Source organism: Xiphophorus couchianus, chromosome 11 (assembly GCF_001444195.1).
Source record: "Xiphophorus couchianus chromosome 11, X_couchianus-1.0, whole genome shotgun sequence".
NCBI lineage: Eukaryota > Metazoa > Chordata > Actinopteri > Cyprinodontiformes > Poeciliidae > Xiphophorus > Xiphophorus couchianus.
In genome coordinates this window covers 26233345-26251503 of record NC_040238.1, presented here as the reverse complement: position 1 = coordinate 26251503, position 18159 = coordinate 26233345, and the positions used below count along the sequence as shown (strand labels likewise).

Below are 18159 nucleotides of genomic sequence, written 5' to 3'. Positions count from 1 at the left end.
TTAGTCCGGAGGTGACTAAGTCACCTCCGTGCTCAAGAAAATGTAACTTTGCCTAGCAGAGCTATGTTAACAGAAGGCAGGAGGACGTTCTGGTCCCTTCCTGCATCTCTAAAGTGTAACTGAGCCCAGTTTTAGTTTTGCTTGAATTACTCAAGTTTCTCCAGGAGGGGGCGCCTGAGTCATTGCTGAACAGTCACTCGGTCACATTCTGGTACCGTCTAGATCAGGAGTCTGAAATACTACTGAAATATTTACAATCCTAGCCTAGGAACTATTTTTGCCCTCAGTCCAGATAAATTAATTTAAAAAATACTTTATTAATCCCAGAGGGAAATAAATAAATAAATTAACCCCCTTACAGTTGCAAATGTTACTTGGCTTGCTGAGAAAATAAAACTCAACTATCCAGCTACTAAATAAGGAAATTTGTCATTTGTAAAGGGCCGCCATTTTATTTCCCTCTGTAGGTTTTAAAATAATAAAAAAGGATCACTTTTATCCCATCGATCCCATACAAGGATCGGTTTCCTTGTATGGGATGTTGATATTTGTGGAAAATGAAGACGAGTGGAGGTGGGACATCATTTCTAATCTTATGCTAAGAATTTGCTACTATGTCTAAAATGTTGATCACTTTCTGCCAAAATTATTTGGAGCCATTGTGGAGGGTCCAAAGAGCCACTTGTTCCTCTGGAGAGGAGCCCTGGTCTAGATCAATAACAAGCTTCAATGATTGTCAATCGAAAATTTATTTTGTTTGTTGTTGTGAAACATTTTGATTTTTCTATCATTAAATGAGATAAAACAACAAAGGAGAATGAAAGCTATTCTCTGTAGCCCACTAACCCTTACTCCCTCTCTCCCCACATCAACGACTCCTGGGCTCAGAATTTCAGAAAACTGTCTGAAAGTAAATTAAAAAATGAAGACAGTTCATTTTGATGTAGCCATGTTCTTGTATATATTCCCAGATACAACAGCAGCTGAAGAATGCAGGGCCAAATAAGTCTAAAGTATCACTGATATGTCCCTGGAGCAGCTGGCATTACAGAGGGTTTATACATGGGATTCTTGTTGTAAGAAAAACTGAATGGTCTTTAAGTACTTGAACTACTTTATAAACAGGTGGAGAGAATGTAAAAAACTTCATTGCTCTTATATATTTTTTACATTTCATCACATTACAACCACAAACTTGATTTTATGTGGTACACCAACACAAATTAGCTCACAATAGAGAAGTAGCAAGAAAATGAGTGATAGTTTTGGATTTTTTTTTCTTTTACAAATAAACATACCAAAATGTGCCATTTGTATTATGCTTTTTTTATTATTATTTTTATTTATTTTTTCAAAACCACTTTTTACTGCAAGTGCATCTGCAAATCTTGGTGATTATGTGGCAGCTCTGACCATCCAGAGTCTAAAATCTGTCCACACTGGTGTCTCGCCACAAAATCTCCATTAGATTTAGGTCTTTACTTTGACTGGGCCATTCTAGCACAACCATATGCAGGTTATGCACTGGCCTACATTATTCTGAGTTCATGTTTAGGTTAGTCATCTTGCATAGGGGTGAACCTCCACCCCAGTCTTTTAACACATTAAACAAGTTTTCTCCTAGTATTGACTTGCATTTAGCTCCATCCATCATCCTGTCAGCCCATACCAGCATTTTTGTTTCTGTTCAAGAAAAGCATCCCAACAGCATGATGCTGTCACTGTGTCACAGTGGATATGTTGTGTTCAGGTGTGATCTGACCAGAGCGCCTTCTTCCAAATTTGCTCTGTCTCCTACATGGCTTGTATGCAACTATTAGTTTTTCTGTCAAGAGATTCTCCCACTGATGTGAATCCCTGCAGCTCCTCCAGAGCTACCATCGGTGCATCTCTGATTAATGCTCTCCTGTTGGCTTAGGCAGAAAGTTGTATCTCTTCTTGGTTTGAACTCTTTTAACTTTCGAATAATACATTAAACAGTGTGCTGAGAAATATTCAAAGCTTAACCTGTGGTTTTATGACATCCTGTTTGTAACCAAAAAATGAGAAATGACTTTAAGGAAAAGATTACAAATGTGAACTTTAAAGAAAATATCAGCGCGTAAACAAATAAAATGATTAATTAAGTCTCTAAAATTAGTCATGTCAACGTTAAATTGAACATATTGTGAAGACAATATTATGATTAACCGACATGTTCCTGATACTTTTCATTATTTACTATTAAACACTTTTCATGCCACAGAAGACACCCATCAGTTAAAGGGCAAGTACAGTCCAGCCAACAAGCCAAATATATTATCAGTATACAAAGTATTATAACCGGAACATGAAGAGACATAAACTTCAAAATGCTGCAAAGCAATAATAACTGCGTTATCAAACGTGGTAGCATTTTAAATGTCAAAAATAATAGCTCGGGGAAAATAGCATATGTAATAATTTAAACGAAATTTAAAAAAAAATTACTGTTCAACATTTGTTTCTGTTTAACGTTTTGGGGGAGAGAGGGTCTTTTGTGTTGTCGCTTTCCAGACATGTTGGGTGAAAGTGATTGACAGCCGCCGTGCTACACTTAAATCACTTAATCCTTTATAATAATAACTACAGCTCTGGGTGTTTCGCGGCAGTTCCCCGCGTGCCCTGCCATGTTCCCGTGAATGTCAACAGAAAGTAGTGAAAAACGAAAGATTTGTTCGATGTAAAGATATTAATATTTGATGTTGTATATTTCTAATCGCGAAATTGTTTCCCATACTTTGTGACTTGTGACTTTTGTTTTTGGTTCTTTCCAAACATGCGCGTGTTTTGGTGACGCGTGGAAGAAAATACTTGCTTAAATCGTAGGGGTGCACTGGCTGCCATTTTTGTCTTTGGGCTGTTTATTTAATAAAGTTCTGCATTGGAAGAGGAACGTTTTGTGAGTGAAGGTTGGTAAATGTCATTTTGTTGTTCGGATATTTATGTTGCCGGCAAAATGTCATATGCTTATAATTACTTTATGTCCCCTCACTCCGAAAAGTGGTTCCTTCCGCTTAGAGGCTACTGAGGTTCCTGTGGCTTCCTTGGATTTACCGTGACGCGCAGTCTTGTTTAACGTGTGAGATCCATCTGAGACCGTGAACTACCGAGGTGTCCGCTCAAAGCTGTCCGAAAAGAGCCGTCGGTTGAGAGGTAAGTTCGCCAGACGGGTTTTATACTAGGAAATAAAACCCGTTTTTCCTCAAGCCCTTTCTGTTTAGCTTCCCAGAATAACGGTCACGAAGCGGACCTAGTGGTCGGAGGATGCGAGTGTGCTGCTAGCATAACTTCTTGTTAGCACTCGTTTATTTAACGCTCTGAGGTGTAACTAACACTTTGTGGGACTCTCGGTTCCTCTAAACTGTGAAGTGTCAGGCCTATAGTCCGTGTGCTTTTAGACATTAAAAGTATCGACCACTTCGGGTCTGGTTCTGAAGGTCATGCATGTATGCGTTTCCACCGACGTGGTGGAAAGTTTATCAAATAACTGAGTCTCTTTGTTGTTATAGTGTCAGTAACCATGTCCTATGGTTTCACCTGTAATTTTGCATTCTCGGTTTAGGATACTAGGGGCTATGTTCATAATGTATTCATTATTTTGACAGCATGTTGTCAACAGAACAAAGCGAAACAGAGCTTTCGATATGACTTAAAACTGTTTCCCGGTCTGAACCGCTCTAGAAGAACCAGGGACATTATTTCTGTCATCTGTGAAGAGAAAATGGAAGCAAAAAATGTGACGCTCTGTTGAGTTAGACTGTTAAGGTGGTGCTAGAAGCTGATTTGTTTTCACGTCTAGTTTATAACAAGGGGTGCTTCAGTTGCGTTTACATTTTAATTTGGATTCAACCTCAATCAACAATTGATTACAGACAGTAAGTGTGATTGGTTAGTCTGAGTTCAACTGAGCAGTAGTTGTTTGGGGATGCTCATTAAACACACAAATTTTAATGTCCTAACTATTCCATAACTCTCTGATTTGATTTTTATGAATGCTAACATATGAATCACACTTTTTTTGTTTTTATTTTTTTTAGATAAAACAAAGACATTGACTAGAGAGGGCTTTTTTTCATCTGTGGCTCTTCAATTTAATGGAAACCATCCTCAATGTGTCGTGAGTGCGTTCAAACTATCCATACATAATAAGATCACTCAAGACGGATGTTGGTGCCAGGTGTGAATGGGTCGATATTAGTGTCCTTTTTATTGTATTGCTGTGCGGAAGGCTCTGTGTCTTTGCTACATTGTTTTGTAAATTGACACAAAGTAGAAGCAATTCTGAAAGCTGTTGACGACTTGAATTAAAAAGTCAGACCTACCCTTTGGGGATGCTATCACCATCTTTTAACGGTTGTGTTTCAGACGAGGCACAATGGATGAAGAGGAGCAGTTTGTGAATATCGATCTGAATGACGACAATATCTGCAGCGTCTGCAAATTAGAGACTGAAACGGGGACCCTGTCCTTCTGCCATGTCTGCTTTGAACTCAGCATCGAGGGTAAGAAACGCAACTGGAGAAGAGGAAGTGAGTTGTTTGATTGTGGAGAGCAAACAACTTTTTTATATTGTGGACCCAAGAATTATTTACTGTTACAAACGAACTTGGTGGTGATAGATTATCCCTCTTCTCCCATAGGAATTAATAGTGCATTTAGCCACCGGACACCCGTTCTCAACTTTAATGATTTTAAAAGTGTGAATATGTAACAGCAGAAATGAGGTCATAAAGCCTTAGCCTGTGAAATGTTAGGAAGTCATAGCTAGATATGTCACCATAACAAGTTTTGCTTGTCCCAGAAATTATTGCGATAAAGAGAGTAACATTGTCATTTAGAGACCATTTTCTACTCATATAATAATGGTGCATGTACATCCTCTCAGAGAATAAAAAGAAAAAAAGTAATTTCTACAGAAAATGTATCCCTGGAATTGGAAAACATTATACATGTTCATAGTAAAGAACCAAAACAACTGAAACAACAATAATTAAAATAGATTATGAAGTCTCAGTAATCAAAATTGCATTGAAACAGATAATACTCATTCAGTTTAGACAGGGAAAACAGGCAAAAGTGGCAGGTATTGCAAACTAACTCCTGTGTTAAATGTTGGCAGCATTTCCCCGAAACTCCGGCTTTTCAACGATATTAAAGGGAAGCATCTCTGTAACGACTGCTGCCCAAGTGGAAATTATTGCGCTCATTTTAATTTATCACATGATTAATTGTTTTATGACTTATTGTGATAGGTGTAGTCATCAATAAAAGTTAAAAATTTTATCTTATACACATACACAGTGGACCCCCTACCTATTCACCTTTCAGTATTCGCAGATTCACCTTTTCCTGGATTGTTTTGTGGAACGCAGCATTAAATTATTCCCGGAAAATTTGCCGGTGTGTGGATCTTTTTCTAAAAACATTTGAAAGGAAATGCAGCTTGGGAAGCCGAAATACCTTGTGCAACTATTAAAATAGGCACCTATATGCATTTTTAGAGCTGCTCCTCAAGTACTTGTGAATTTTTATATACATTCCAGATGGTTTTAGCTGCTGCCGGTCTGTAGCATTTGGAGGAATATCCAGATTAGAAGAACTCTTCCTCCAAGCCTTTCAAATTCACACTTCTTCCATTTTTATCTCCCAAAAAGATTTTCCGTAAACAAGTGTTATCCTCTCTCCATGAACAATTTATAAGTCTTATATAAGAATAAAAGCTTTTTATGACCAAAGCATTTTTATGCCAAACTACAATGATCCCCCCTCCTGTTTGATGTGCCACTCCAGCTCAAGTGTGTGTTTGAAGGTTTTTTTCTTTTCATCTTTTAATTACTGAGTGGCCTATTTGAAGAAGAATGGGGAATCAGAAGGGGACGGGTACCCCTCATCTAGTGCTCATCTCATACATACACAAAGACTTTTTTTTTCTGTGCACAATATGAGTATCAGCTACTTGTTAGCGTGCCGTTCCAGATGCTGACAGAGTTCCCCTCATTTTCTCGTCCGCAGCTGAAGCGGCCGCTGCGGATTTACACAAACAGCCCGTCACGGTGGAAGGAGACGGTGTGTGGGTACTAAGGAATTGTTGTTCACGGAGCAGTAAAGTGTTGTCTGTGAATGTTTGCACGCTCATTAATCATCATACGGGCGACAAGAATAGTAACCATACATACGCTAGAGAGATGCCAGCAGCCTAAATAACTCAATACAAGTGAGTTATGTCAAAAGCCGGCGTAAAGAAAGAATTCATATGTCATTCGGCGTATATTAATGTTTCAGTTTCACACGGTCACACAGTTACCTCAGCAGCTGGCAGTTAATGATGTCTGTCACTGTGATATTTTCCTGCAGTTGCACCAAGGAATCATTACGGTTTGTAGTTTTATGAAGTGAGAAACTAAAAAATCCAGCCCTTTTTCCTGATCATTGAACACAGCATTCGTAATGACCAATGACCAGTAGTCAGGGGTTTTGCAGACAAGCGCATGTTTCTGATGTAGCTCTGCATTTTATTAATGAAACAAGAGGCTTCCACGTTTCTTTTGGCAACTTTTAGCATGAGTGAGTGACAACAAAGGCCGAACCGTGTGTTTGCTGATTGCTCATGTAGACTTAATGGCTTTTCTTTGCGTGTAATCGCTTGTTGAAATGGACTGCCAAGTTGGCATTGTTTTTCTCACACGGACAGATGCACTCTGTGAGAAACCCCTCCATCGCGCAACTGTTATTTCCCCAAATACATTTTTAGCAGCGTGTGTCTTCATCTGTTGCCTCATGTTGTTGGAATACAGCGGTAATGAAGTTCCCAGTACTGATGTGTGGAGTCACAGCAGGACTTGGAATCATAATTGCTAAAGAATGAACACAGAAACATGGACTCATCAGTGCTATTCTCTGATAATTCTGCTTCATTTCGGCGCAGAGTTAATGGATTCTGTCATGTAACAGACAGTGTTCACAGTATTCTTTGTTGTAGATTTTTAAAGATACATTTAATTATCAGTTTTGCACAGAGAAATGTATTTTCAAAAACGTTTTCTGATAAAGTTTGACAGAAAATGTTGGGTCTGCCGGGCCAATCGGTGGCACTGTAACACTACCATAGTACGACACAGAAACACAGAACGGTGACACTGATGCCATTGTTCAATAAAAGATGTGGCTCTCATACACAGACGGAAACATGAAACTGGCGTCCTGAAATATATCCACTTTGGAACCCGATTTCAGGAATGGTCCTTTCTGATTTCTTCTGCTCAGCATGTCTAATTTCCATGTGGACGCGCAGCCTACACGACAAAAAACGTCTGTGGATACAGCTAGCATCTTCTCTGTGGAGGTTAAACCCTACCGGTACCCGATTACTGATCTTAAAAAATCCCAACATGGTGATTCCGATATTGACCAATATAGGATTTTTTTTTGAGAAGTTTTTTTTGTGCTGATAATTATTTGAGTACTTGTGGCCACTTATAGAGCATTAAAACTGTATTCACAGGAAATCAGTTGATCTATAATATGGATAAAATAATTAAGAGACTGTATAGTCACAGCAGAAATCAGATGCGATATAGTGCGACGCTACATGACCTTTGTATTCATTTCCGCCCACTGCCTCCTGGTCGTTGTTTGGATGTTTGCACGGAAGACAGATGTCGAGACTTGCCTGTAAGAATGTTTGCTGCTGGCTTACTGTTTAGTCAGATTATTTGCAAGCAGCTTTAACTTTAACAATTTGTCCTCCCGAGAGTTCCAAGAATCATGAAATGCATAAGCATAAAGCAAAGCTTTAACGCTGTCTACATATGGAACTGATTATCAATAAGCAATCCCTTCACAGTGATGACGAAAACACTAACTTCACTAAGACTTTGGGGCACAGTTTTACACAGGAAGTGAAGGCATTGTTGTATCTGAGGAAGCCCTATATGCCTATGTGTTTGCCGGTTTCTTCAAAATAGACATCACTTGGCTTGTTTCTGCGTTGCTCAACCTTTGACTTATTATTCTTTCACTTGGAGATGTTTCTTTTCTTTTCTTTTACTGCTCCATCTCAGTTGGGTGCTTCACATAGCCCTGAGCATCAACACAGTCGTCTGTTGTTCAGAAGCAGAACAGTTGAAGCCAGTTTATCTGCTTGTTGTTTTGTTTTTCTTTTAACGGGAAACGCTGCGTGAACCTGAACCAACATGTAATCCAGAGCTTTTCCGACTTTGTTGAGAATTTGATATTGGCTAACCTAAACCACAAACTACCAAACTTCAGTTATTAGTAGTTGTTTATGTCAGCTGATGGGTGAAAGAGAGTTAGATTCTGAACATAATCCAACTCATAATCTGCTGTGGGGAAAGCGCATGATTCCAGGCAAAACATTTGATAGCTTATCTAGTTTTTGTAGCTTCCTGTCATGCTAAATGCAGAGCAGACATGCTGTTGTTTGACTGTTATTAGTTCAAACATAAAGAAAGTACTTGTGCTAATAAATCATACAAAGCTTTGGATAAAACCCATCAGCAGACTTTCCTCTACTGGTATTCAGTGAATTAAAATAAATTTCATGCTAAAAATATAGCACAAAGAGCAAACTTTGATCTGATTTTAATATAAATCCATATGGCGCTGTAAGAATACTAAATCAGATCTTCACTTCAGCTTATTGTAGATAATGAAGACTCTATGCTTGGATAACATACTTATTTATTTAATAAGACCATCTGTCAGATTCCCTAAAGCCCAAGTTAACTTACTGGTACCAGGCTTGTTGGTCCCATAATTAGGCTGCTGAAGTTAGTGTGTTGTTCTTTGTTGAAAATAATGTGTACGTGTTATTTGAGCTGTCCTTTGTATATTTTTGTCACACAACAGCATCAGCAGGGTCGTTCCAATCTGACACCTCGCACGTACCATCCTGCGTGTGTGAAATGTGTTTAGGGTAACCACAATTCTCTCCTTTCATTGGTCATTTGGTAATCTCCGGCCGCTTGTTAAGAGCAAGGTGTCGAATTCAGCAGCATTCCTATATGTGCTTACATAATGCAGATGCAGATATTTGCTGAGACCTCGTAACACAATGAGCCTGTTTTCAGATCGAATAAACATAAAAATCCCTCAGCAGACGCCTGGTGAAACTCAGATGGTGTCGATTGTTGCAACTCTACAGGGTCTATTGTTACGCGCTCTTATAAACAACTAATTTACCGAGGCTCAACTCTTCACCCCACCAGCTATAGAGATGCCTGGTAATTTTGCTCCCTGTTGCAGCTATATAATCGAACACAGAAGCTGTTATGACGAATGCTCCAGAGCCCTCCTGCTTACCATTATATTATGCTTTTGAATAAATAAATCCTTCAAAAAGATTTAGTCTCTGTTAACCTGGCAACTGCAAATAAACCGTCACTACTGAGTTTGGTCTTTATTTCATTAAGTCTTTTATAACAGGCTTTGGTCAGAAGGCAAAATATTTCTATCATGTAGACTCTTGAAAATCCTCTTTTGTCCGAGCAACACTTTTAATTGGAAGTTAAAGACATTTTATTTTAACACGAGCCAGTTTGAGATTGAGTAACCCCAGTAATCTTCAGGTTTCTAGAAGTTTACTGTAAGCCGAACTGTGCAGGAGTTTGGTTACAGTTTAGTAAGTGTTATTTCCTGCAGTTACACTGGAAGGAAGCGTTGTGGAGTTTGCAGTGGTTGACAGGTGTTTGAACCGTTTTTCTGGAGCTCGCTGCTTTTCATATTATCTCCGAGTTGATATGGAAGCCGGCCTGCTTTTATGCTATAGCAGCAGCTACTGCTAACAGATTCTATTGAGCTGCAGAAAACCTCTGATGACCTCTGTCCCACTTGTTCTCACTGCCAACTTTCAACCGTCCACTACTTTGAAGTGTGTCAAGGATCGGGTGTCCTACCCCAGCTCTTCCACCCAGAGCAAAACCAGATGGCTGTATGTGGTTGCTGCTAGCCACACTGTATGCTAGCCTTGGTTATCGCTCTCAGGTGCAAAGCAAAATATCTGTTTGTCTCGATATGAAACATGCTTGAATAGCAGAAAAACAGCACAACAGGTTTTTATTTTATTTCCATGATCAAGTTGAAGAAATTGTAAATGACTGAATTCGGCCCTTTACACAGTGACTCAAATATTCAACTAAAACCTCCTGTTTTTCTTAAGGTAATCAGATTGTTCAAAAAAGGCATTTCAAAGTGAATGTTTTGAAAACTAATGACGTGCAGGGCCACTGTGCGTTTCTTCCACAATACAGTGAATATGTTTAGTATTTTTAAGTGGGGAGAAGGCTACAGTATGACAGTACTTTGATTATAATTTAATTCTTAAATTCCATGCATCAAAGACGGTGCTTTTTGTTTGCTACTTTTCATTTTTTTAAACCCATTCAGATCATTTTTTCTTATCTAAAATACCTAAGGCTCATGATTACATTATGGAGCATAGACCAAATAGGGGTTGTCCCGATCTAATATCAATATCAGAAACTGGTCCAGTATCAGCCAAAAGCAGCAACTCTATTGACATCTAGCATTTAGTCGGGCCCAGAATTTCTATCTAGAAGTGCTTGTATCCCACACACTGAGATATCTGTATTGCAGAAGTGAAAAGGTTGGGCTCCCCTAAAACCAAACTGTCCGTCTTTTAATAACTGCAACTAAAGAAATGTTATGCAAGTTCAAGAAAATACCCAGTAAAGTATCAGAGTGATCAGGGGTTTCTGTTGCTATATGAAACATAGAATAGGTCCCCCTCCCCCACTTGTTGCTGCCACTCAGTTAGCTGAAAACGCCTATGTCTTTCCTTTACCCAAACAGCTTGACTAATGAACCACTTAATATCAACTCATTTGAGTTTTTCTACAAAGAGCAGAACAATAAAAGTTGTAATAATTCCAGAAATTAGTACTTACTGTTAAATTTAGCCTCCTTTCAGTTTCTAATTATATATTACAGAGGATGTAAATGCAATAATCAGTGTTATATTAGATTAGCAAGAGTGTGAATGATTGCTGCTTTTCTATTTTGAAATAGAAGCAATTAGAGCCTATTAAAATATAGTTTTAAATCTTTGTGTAAAGACTTTGAAACTATAATATTTAAGCTTTAAGAATAGGAGTGGGAATTTGGGCCTTTTTTTTCTTATAGACTTTGCTCGTTCAGTTCTTGCTTGACTAATCCAAGTGCTGTAGAATAATTAACTCAGCTCGCAGCCACAGCTGCCTTCACACTGAAACAGATCAATAACACCAGCTGTTTACATTTCAGAGGTTTCTGTCAGACTTAACCAAGCATGTTTTCCATCTTTCTCTTCTGGCAAGTCTGACTCCTCCCTCAAGAGAGCAGAGAAAAGAAACCCCAAGCGTATTGGTCCGTGGTGTGTATTATCGCCACTTGTCACAGCTCAACAATGTTGACTTCACCTCCACTGAATAGTCTGTGTGTTTGTGCTTAATGTGTGCGCCCATGAAAGGCAGCAATGCTAAGCTGCTTAGGGTAAGTGAGGTCTTTGGCTGGCTGCACACAGCCCTGGTTTTGGGCCAATGTTTTTTTTATGTTGTTATGATTTTCTGTTACGAAGCTAGTGGTAGGAAATGTGCTTCAGTGACTGATCAGCTTAATATCGCTGTTTGACTGAAAGCTTTTGCAGCCGTTATTATAGGTCCTTTGACCAGAGTTGCAACCAACTTGGATTACGTAATGTGGTTTCCTCACAAGGCTAATCCACAGAATAAAAATCTGTCTTTCAAGGCACTCTGGGCCAAGCACAAATATACAGAAGCTAAGAATAGATTCCCAAACACATGGTTGTGTAATGGCCTAAAACTCTGCTGTGGAAGAGAGCCATTAAAGCTAACGGTCCAAACTAAAACCACATTTTGAATCTATTTGCAAGTACTTAAAAACTACTTAAGAAAATTAAGGAGAAAATGAAACATTTACTGTCTGGTTTTAGACCTTCTAGCTAGTTATTACTAGAGTTGGACCAATTCCCTTCTTTTCACTTTCGTTATGATACAGACATCTGAGGTTCAGTATCGTCTGATACCGATCCGATACAGAAGAAAAGTGCTGAATTTTTCTACAATTTCTACAAATTTTTAAATATCAACCTGACACAGATATTAACATCGGATTGGTGCATCACTATTTATTACTAGAAAATAGGTTCCTGAACACTATAAAAACGATTGGTTAGTTTAAAGACCCCTGAGCTTGGACTACAGTTGCTCCAGTTTTAAATGGAACATTTAAACTGCAAGCAAGAGGAGAAACATGAATGTAATTGCATGTAATTTTACTTATAATGTCTGCATTTCCTAAGACGGTCCAGAAAGGAAATAGTTTCCTTTCTGGACCGTCTAATCCTTGGCAGCTCTAGCTGGTGGAGACAGATGAGCAGGAGAGACTTGAACCTAATTTGATTAATCTAGTTTGACACTGTCCTGTAGCTGTAAGTAGAAATGAAGTAGATTCAGGTCTAAAATATTATTTTAGCTCATTGGTAAACATTTTATGGGTGTTTTAGAGACACTTTACTATTAATGAAACAGTACATTAAAACATCAAGGGACATTTCTACGCTGTATCTGGTGGCAGATACTCATGTTTTGACCTGTTTGGGGTGTAATTTTGAATGGTGCTGTGCTCCAGTTTTGATTGTATTTTGTTTTGTGGTGCAAAAGCGGCCATGGTCATTTGAAGTGCAAGCTAAGCGTGCCGCTCTGATCTCCTGTAACAGTTTAAAGATCAGTAACTAATCTCCTCAAGTTGGGCTACATCATGTACCTCTATCTGCTGAGAAATGTAGGCCATGCAAAGAAAGCCACCACTCAGTCTGCTGTTCATCACACACTCCTCTCTGTAGATTCAAACACACACAAAAGTGATTTTCACCTTCAACTTCCCTTGGTTTATAAAGGCGACCCATTTTACTTCCAGGTTGTTTTACAGGTGCTCTGTCTGAGGGATGTAGGACTTCATTGGGACATTTATTGGATAAATTTAAATTAATTTTTTTCCCCAGAACTATTGGGAGTCAATTGTTTGGCCCTGATTTCCTTAATCTTCAGAGATTTGTAATTGGACTATACTTGAATGAGAAACTGATTGTATACACAAATCTTATCTACCTCCTCAAAGGTCTAAAAATTATTTATTGTGTGCGGTTATCAACACACAGTTTAGATTTTTAGACACATTTTAAGAGTTATAAACCATAAATCTGTAGGAAAACCCTTTTTTTTTTTTTTAAGCTGTGGCGCTAACTCTCTTCGTTTTTGTCCGTTTCTAACGCAGGCGTCTCCTCAGCCTCCTTGTTGCACTCAAAGTCGCTGCGTGGCCACAGAGACTGCTTTGAGAAATGCCACCTCATTGCCAATCAAAAGCTGTCCCATTCCAAGGTCTCCAGAAGTGCCTATGAGGGTATGAAGCTGGCCCTCAGCCAGAAGCTGAACCGCATCATCCAGTTTGCCCAGAACAAAGACACGCTCTCCTCCAGCGGCTGCACCAGACGGGGAGCAAAGCTCCTTTGTTACAGCCAGCAGGGCGAGCGCAAGCTGCTGCCCCAGTCTGATGCCCAGGTGCCCCGCTACGCCCCCTGCTGGGACAGGGCCAGGGCAACGGGGCTGCCGGCGTACGCAGCGGGGATGCTGGAGAGTCAAATGACCGAGGAGGTGGAGCTGCTGCGCGAGTCGCAGGCCGACAGTTGGAGCAGGGACGGACGGAAGGATCTGCACAGCTGGAAGCAGGCATCAGGACAGAAGCGGCACAGAAACCAGGGGCACAGCAGAGACGAATGTACGCTATAATAATTCCCTTTTTTGTAGTAGTTAGTGTGGATTTTCAATCTTTTATTTCTTTGTTATTAAGTCAGAATAGAATATTTGTAGGAGGTAAGGTAGAAGAAATTAGATGATTTTTCCCCATCTTTGCATCTCATTCCACCCTGCATAGTTCTTTCTGTACAAGAATTTAATATGATATGTTCCTCTAATAATAATAAACCAATGTGTTCTCTTTCAGTGACTAAAATGAGTGTGGATGAGCTCCATCAGCTGAACAGCCAACTGCTGAAGCAGATTGAAAGTAAGTATTAGTTTCCTACCAACATAATGGGATTCTTTTAGCTGTCCAATATTCAGATTTTAATATTATTTAAGTTAATCCAGATTATGCATAGTTAATCTTCATCTCAGGACTGCAACATATTCTAAAACTGAATATTGGACCATTTTATATCATTGAAAACTAGGGCCAGACGAAGAAATGTTAATTTTTTTATTTACAAGAATAAAGTTAGAATATTACCAGAAAAAAGACACAAAAGCCCCAGAAGAAAGTCATAAAAGTGAGATCAAAATCCGACATGACCAGCTCTAGTCTGTGATTTTTTTTTTCTTCTACAAAATATATGCAGAAGCTTGGAAAATTGTTTCTAATTATTCTAATAATAATTTAGAATAACTGGAATGTGTTAAAAGATTGTTTTTTCTTCTTATTTGTTAAACTGATACCAAAGTAACTTCACAAGTGCTCAACATTCTTCAGTTTAATATTTTATTGTTTTTCATGTTGGAGTTCTCATAAAGTTATTACTTCATTCAACTAATGTTACGACTTTATTCTGGTAAAATTATTCACGTAGAATTACTACTTTTTCCCCCTTGTATTATTGCGACTTTATTCCAATGCTATGACTTTTTATCTTAATATTACGAATTTATTCTTGCAACACTGAAAGTCATATCACTTTATTTTTGTGATATGACTTAATTCTTGTAATTCTTTTTTCTCATCATTTTTATTTATTTCCTCCTTTGCTTGGCCGTAATGCTAAATTGTAATTTTTAGCCTGGAATTTTTTTTTTTTTTTAAAGAAAGTAAACAAATATGTAACTTTGAAGATATGAGGGTTAATTAACTGATTTACTTCAGCTGTGGTATTCCAAAAGTCAGATCTGATAAGGAGCAGAACTTGGTGAAGCCTCTCCATTTTAGTTCGTGAGGAAACATCGTTGAAGTCGTCACTTTTTTTTTTGTTTGTTTGCTCACGTTGCTTGAAGTTCTTAGAGATTTAATCGTTTCATACGTCTGTGTGCTGCCTGTCTCCACAGAGGTCTTTGAGGAGCTGACAGCCGCCGTGCAGGAGAAGGACGCCTTGGCGTCAGAGCTGCACGTCCGCCACGTCGCCATCGAGCAGCTCTTTAAAAACTGCACCAAACTGCCCTGGCTGCACATCAGCAGGGCCGGCGTGAAGGCCAGCACCAGCGGAGCCGCCGTGGAATGAAGGGCTGGAAGACGGCAGCAGCCCCAAAGGTGGACTCTCTGAAGATGATGATGATAATGATGATGATGATGATGATGATGATGATGAAGTGGACTGCCTCAGCATTGAGGAAGCGTCTGGATTCCACTAGACTTTTACACTATGCCGCCATTGGGCCACTGGCTCTGCATCCGCACAAGTTATCAAGGGCTCGGTTGTTTTGCGGGCGCAGAAACGATGCTAGGGTTTTCAGTGCTTGGTTTGTTGCGGTTTGAATTGCAACCTGCTGATTACCCAGGATGCATATTGAGAACAGCGAGTTCCAGCGTAGAACTGGAAGGGAACATCTGCGTTTTAACGTGCCGCACATTCTTAAGGAAAAACGTTTTTTGTTTGAATTGACTTTTAATATTTGCTGGTGATTTTCTTTTCCTGTGAGTTTTATTTTGTACGCTGTTCGATAATTAATCAATTTCATTGTGCGATTTTACCTTCGTTCTCTCGAACAAAGTAGCTACGGACATTCAGTTTTTTAGTATTTCTTCAATTCGTTTTCAGTTAAGATATGAGAATCAGTATTTTGATCTTTAGAAAATGAAAGTATTCTATTCAGTCAAGCTTCCTAGCTGCACAATAATTACCTAAAACAGGTAATGAAATGGGATGTGAGATTGTCCTGAAACTGCTCTGTTAGGATATGAAAACTGACTGACATCAGCAAACCACTGCTTGTCCATTCATATTTCTTTATAGTTAAGTACTATCATAAATTATGGAGAAAAAATGGTCATAAAATAATCTAATAATTATTTTCTGAAAGCTTTATTTTCTACCATATGTCCATTTATCGTCACTCTGGTCCTTGTTTGGGTCAGATGATTATGGTCCTAGATCTAAGCAGAAGTAATTTAAAAATGACTTATAGTCAACCTTGAGGAAATTAGTTATTATGAGTAACTTTACACCTAAAAGTACTCCAAAAGATTCAAAAAAGCATCACATTTCCAGTGATTCAGTGTTTGGGAACGACGTACATACTAGACTTCTGTTAATTTGGTTTCTAATTATGTTTAATCATGACTTTTTACACTCTGTTGCCTAAGGAGACGTGTTATATGAAACTTTCCCTCGGTCTGTGTCCATTCTGTTACTTCTGGTATACTTGGTTTCCCATTACATATAAAGCAGTGTGATGTCTATCGTGTAGCTATCAAGCACAAAGCACCATGGATGGTTATACACTTATTCAAAAAACCTGGAGCTTCTGAAAAGCAAATCCAGTTGCAATACCAAAGTCTGTTCTGCATTTTATTTCTAAAAAAAAATAGAAGAAATAAAACACCATATGATGATGATGCAACACCAAACCAATTTGATAACCCATGTGACTTATCCTTACTTGTTTTCATGTGTTCACGGTGTACTTTATTGATTCGTTCTCAAGTTTCTTTCTTTCTCTCCTGTTTAAATGTGTCGGAGCAAAGTGTCCACATAGCAATACAAACAGGGCGGTTTGGTCTTCAGTGCCTATGGATGTCCCTAACATTTAAACAAAGGAAGACAAAGGTATATGAATCCTATGCAAGCTACAGACTAAAATACATACGGCCTTATCAAGAGAGTATTGGTTTGACTTTTCTTCAGAGGGCGAGGTCTCCGATTTTAAGTTTCTAAGCTTGATGTGTAGAAAAACTAAGCATTATGTGTATTTTGCTCTCTTTGTAAGAGATTAGATGTTTTTGACCCTTTTTAGGGTCTAAAGAAAAGGTTTTGGCTCAGTTTTAAGCTTTTTTTTTCATGGGTTTTACTTTAGACGGTTTTTTGCTGTCTTCTTGAGTGCATTTTTGTTTGTTTTTTGTTTTTTTAGCCTTTTAAAAAATTTTTTGTACATTTGTTTATGAGTTGCTTTGGTGTGCTGTTAGAACATGTCTGGGCCTTTCTCCCTACTCTGTGGGAGAACCAGTCTCACCTTACTGTGGTTCCATTATCTCCAACTGAACATGGAGGTATATATGTTACACTTCTACATTAGTTGTAGCCTGACTGTTCATTTCCTTACATTTTTTGAGTTTGTTTTTGTTCATGGCTGAATCTGTCTTTGATGTATTTGCATTATATTTATTGTGTGTGGAAATAATTTGTCTTTTGAATTGTGCTTAAATGAGTTGTTTTTCCAATAAAAATAAAATTGCAGGTATTTTTACACTATCTGACGTGCTGGTTTTTTTTATACCAATTACAAACTTTTTTTTTTTAAGTAGTGCATTTAAAGTATTCACACCCAATTTGCCTCATTTTGTCATGTTACATCCTCATATTTCAATGTCATTGATCAGGATTTTTAAATAATTGTGAAAACGAAGGAAAGGGAAAATATGACCTACAAATGTGAGTTCTGAAAAGCTTGCTGTGTACTTTTATTCCCACAATAAGACAATACTTTGTGAAACCACTGCTACTTTTTGCTGCAATTACAGTCCAGCTTTACATATCTAAAGACTGATCCATTTCCATCCATTTTCTGTTCACCCTTGTCCCTAATGGGGTTGGGAGGGTTGCTGGTGCCCATCTCCAGCTACGTTCCGGGCGAGAGGCGGGGTACACCCTGGACAGGTCGCCAGTCTGTCGCAGGGCAACACAGAGACATACAGGAAAAACAACCATGCACACACACACTCACACCTAGGGAGAATTTAGAGAAACCAATTGACCTGACAGTCATGTTTTTGGACTATGGGAGGAAGCCGGAGTACCCGGAGAGAACCCACGCATGCACAGGGAGAACATGCAAACTCCATGCAGAAAGACCCCGGCCGGGAATCGAACCCAGGACCTTCTTGCTGCAAGGCAACAGTGCT

General features: G+C 38.8%; 1 protein-coding gene across 1 annotated transcript; it reads left to right on the top strand.

Annotated features, from left to right (window-relative positions):
* Positions 1–3046: 3046 nt before the first annotated feature.
* c11h21orf91 (chromosome 11 C21orf91 homolog) lies at positions 3047–17506 on the top strand. The gene is made up of 5 exons (XM_028032047.1): positions 3047–3174; positions 4387–4523; positions 13333–13833; positions 14059–14121; positions 15150–17506. Exons 2-5 carry the CDS (start codon positions 4397–4399, stop codon positions 15320–15322), a joined length of 864 nt encoding a protein of 287 aa, XP_027887848.1. The 5' UTR covers positions 3047–3174; positions 4387–4396; the 3' UTR covers positions 15323–17506.
* The last annotated feature ends 653 nt before the right edge of the window (positions 17507–18159 follow it).

What these genes read in the sequence shown, in the direction of transcription:
- c11h21orf91 (XM_028032047.1), top strand. Translation starts at nt 4,397, where the DNA reads ATGGATGAAGAGGAGCAGTTTGTGAATATCGATCTGAATGACGACAAT. An exon ending in GGGGCACAGCAGAGACGAAT is followed by an intron (nt 13,834 to 14,058) that starts GTACGCTATAAT and finishes GTTCTCTTTCAG; the next exon opens with TGACTAAAATGAGTGTGGAT. An exon ending in ACTGCTGAAGCAGATTGAAA is followed by an intron (nt 14,122 to 15,149) that starts GTAAGTATTAGT and finishes CTGTCTCCACAG; the next exon opens with AGGTCTTTGAGGAGCTGACA.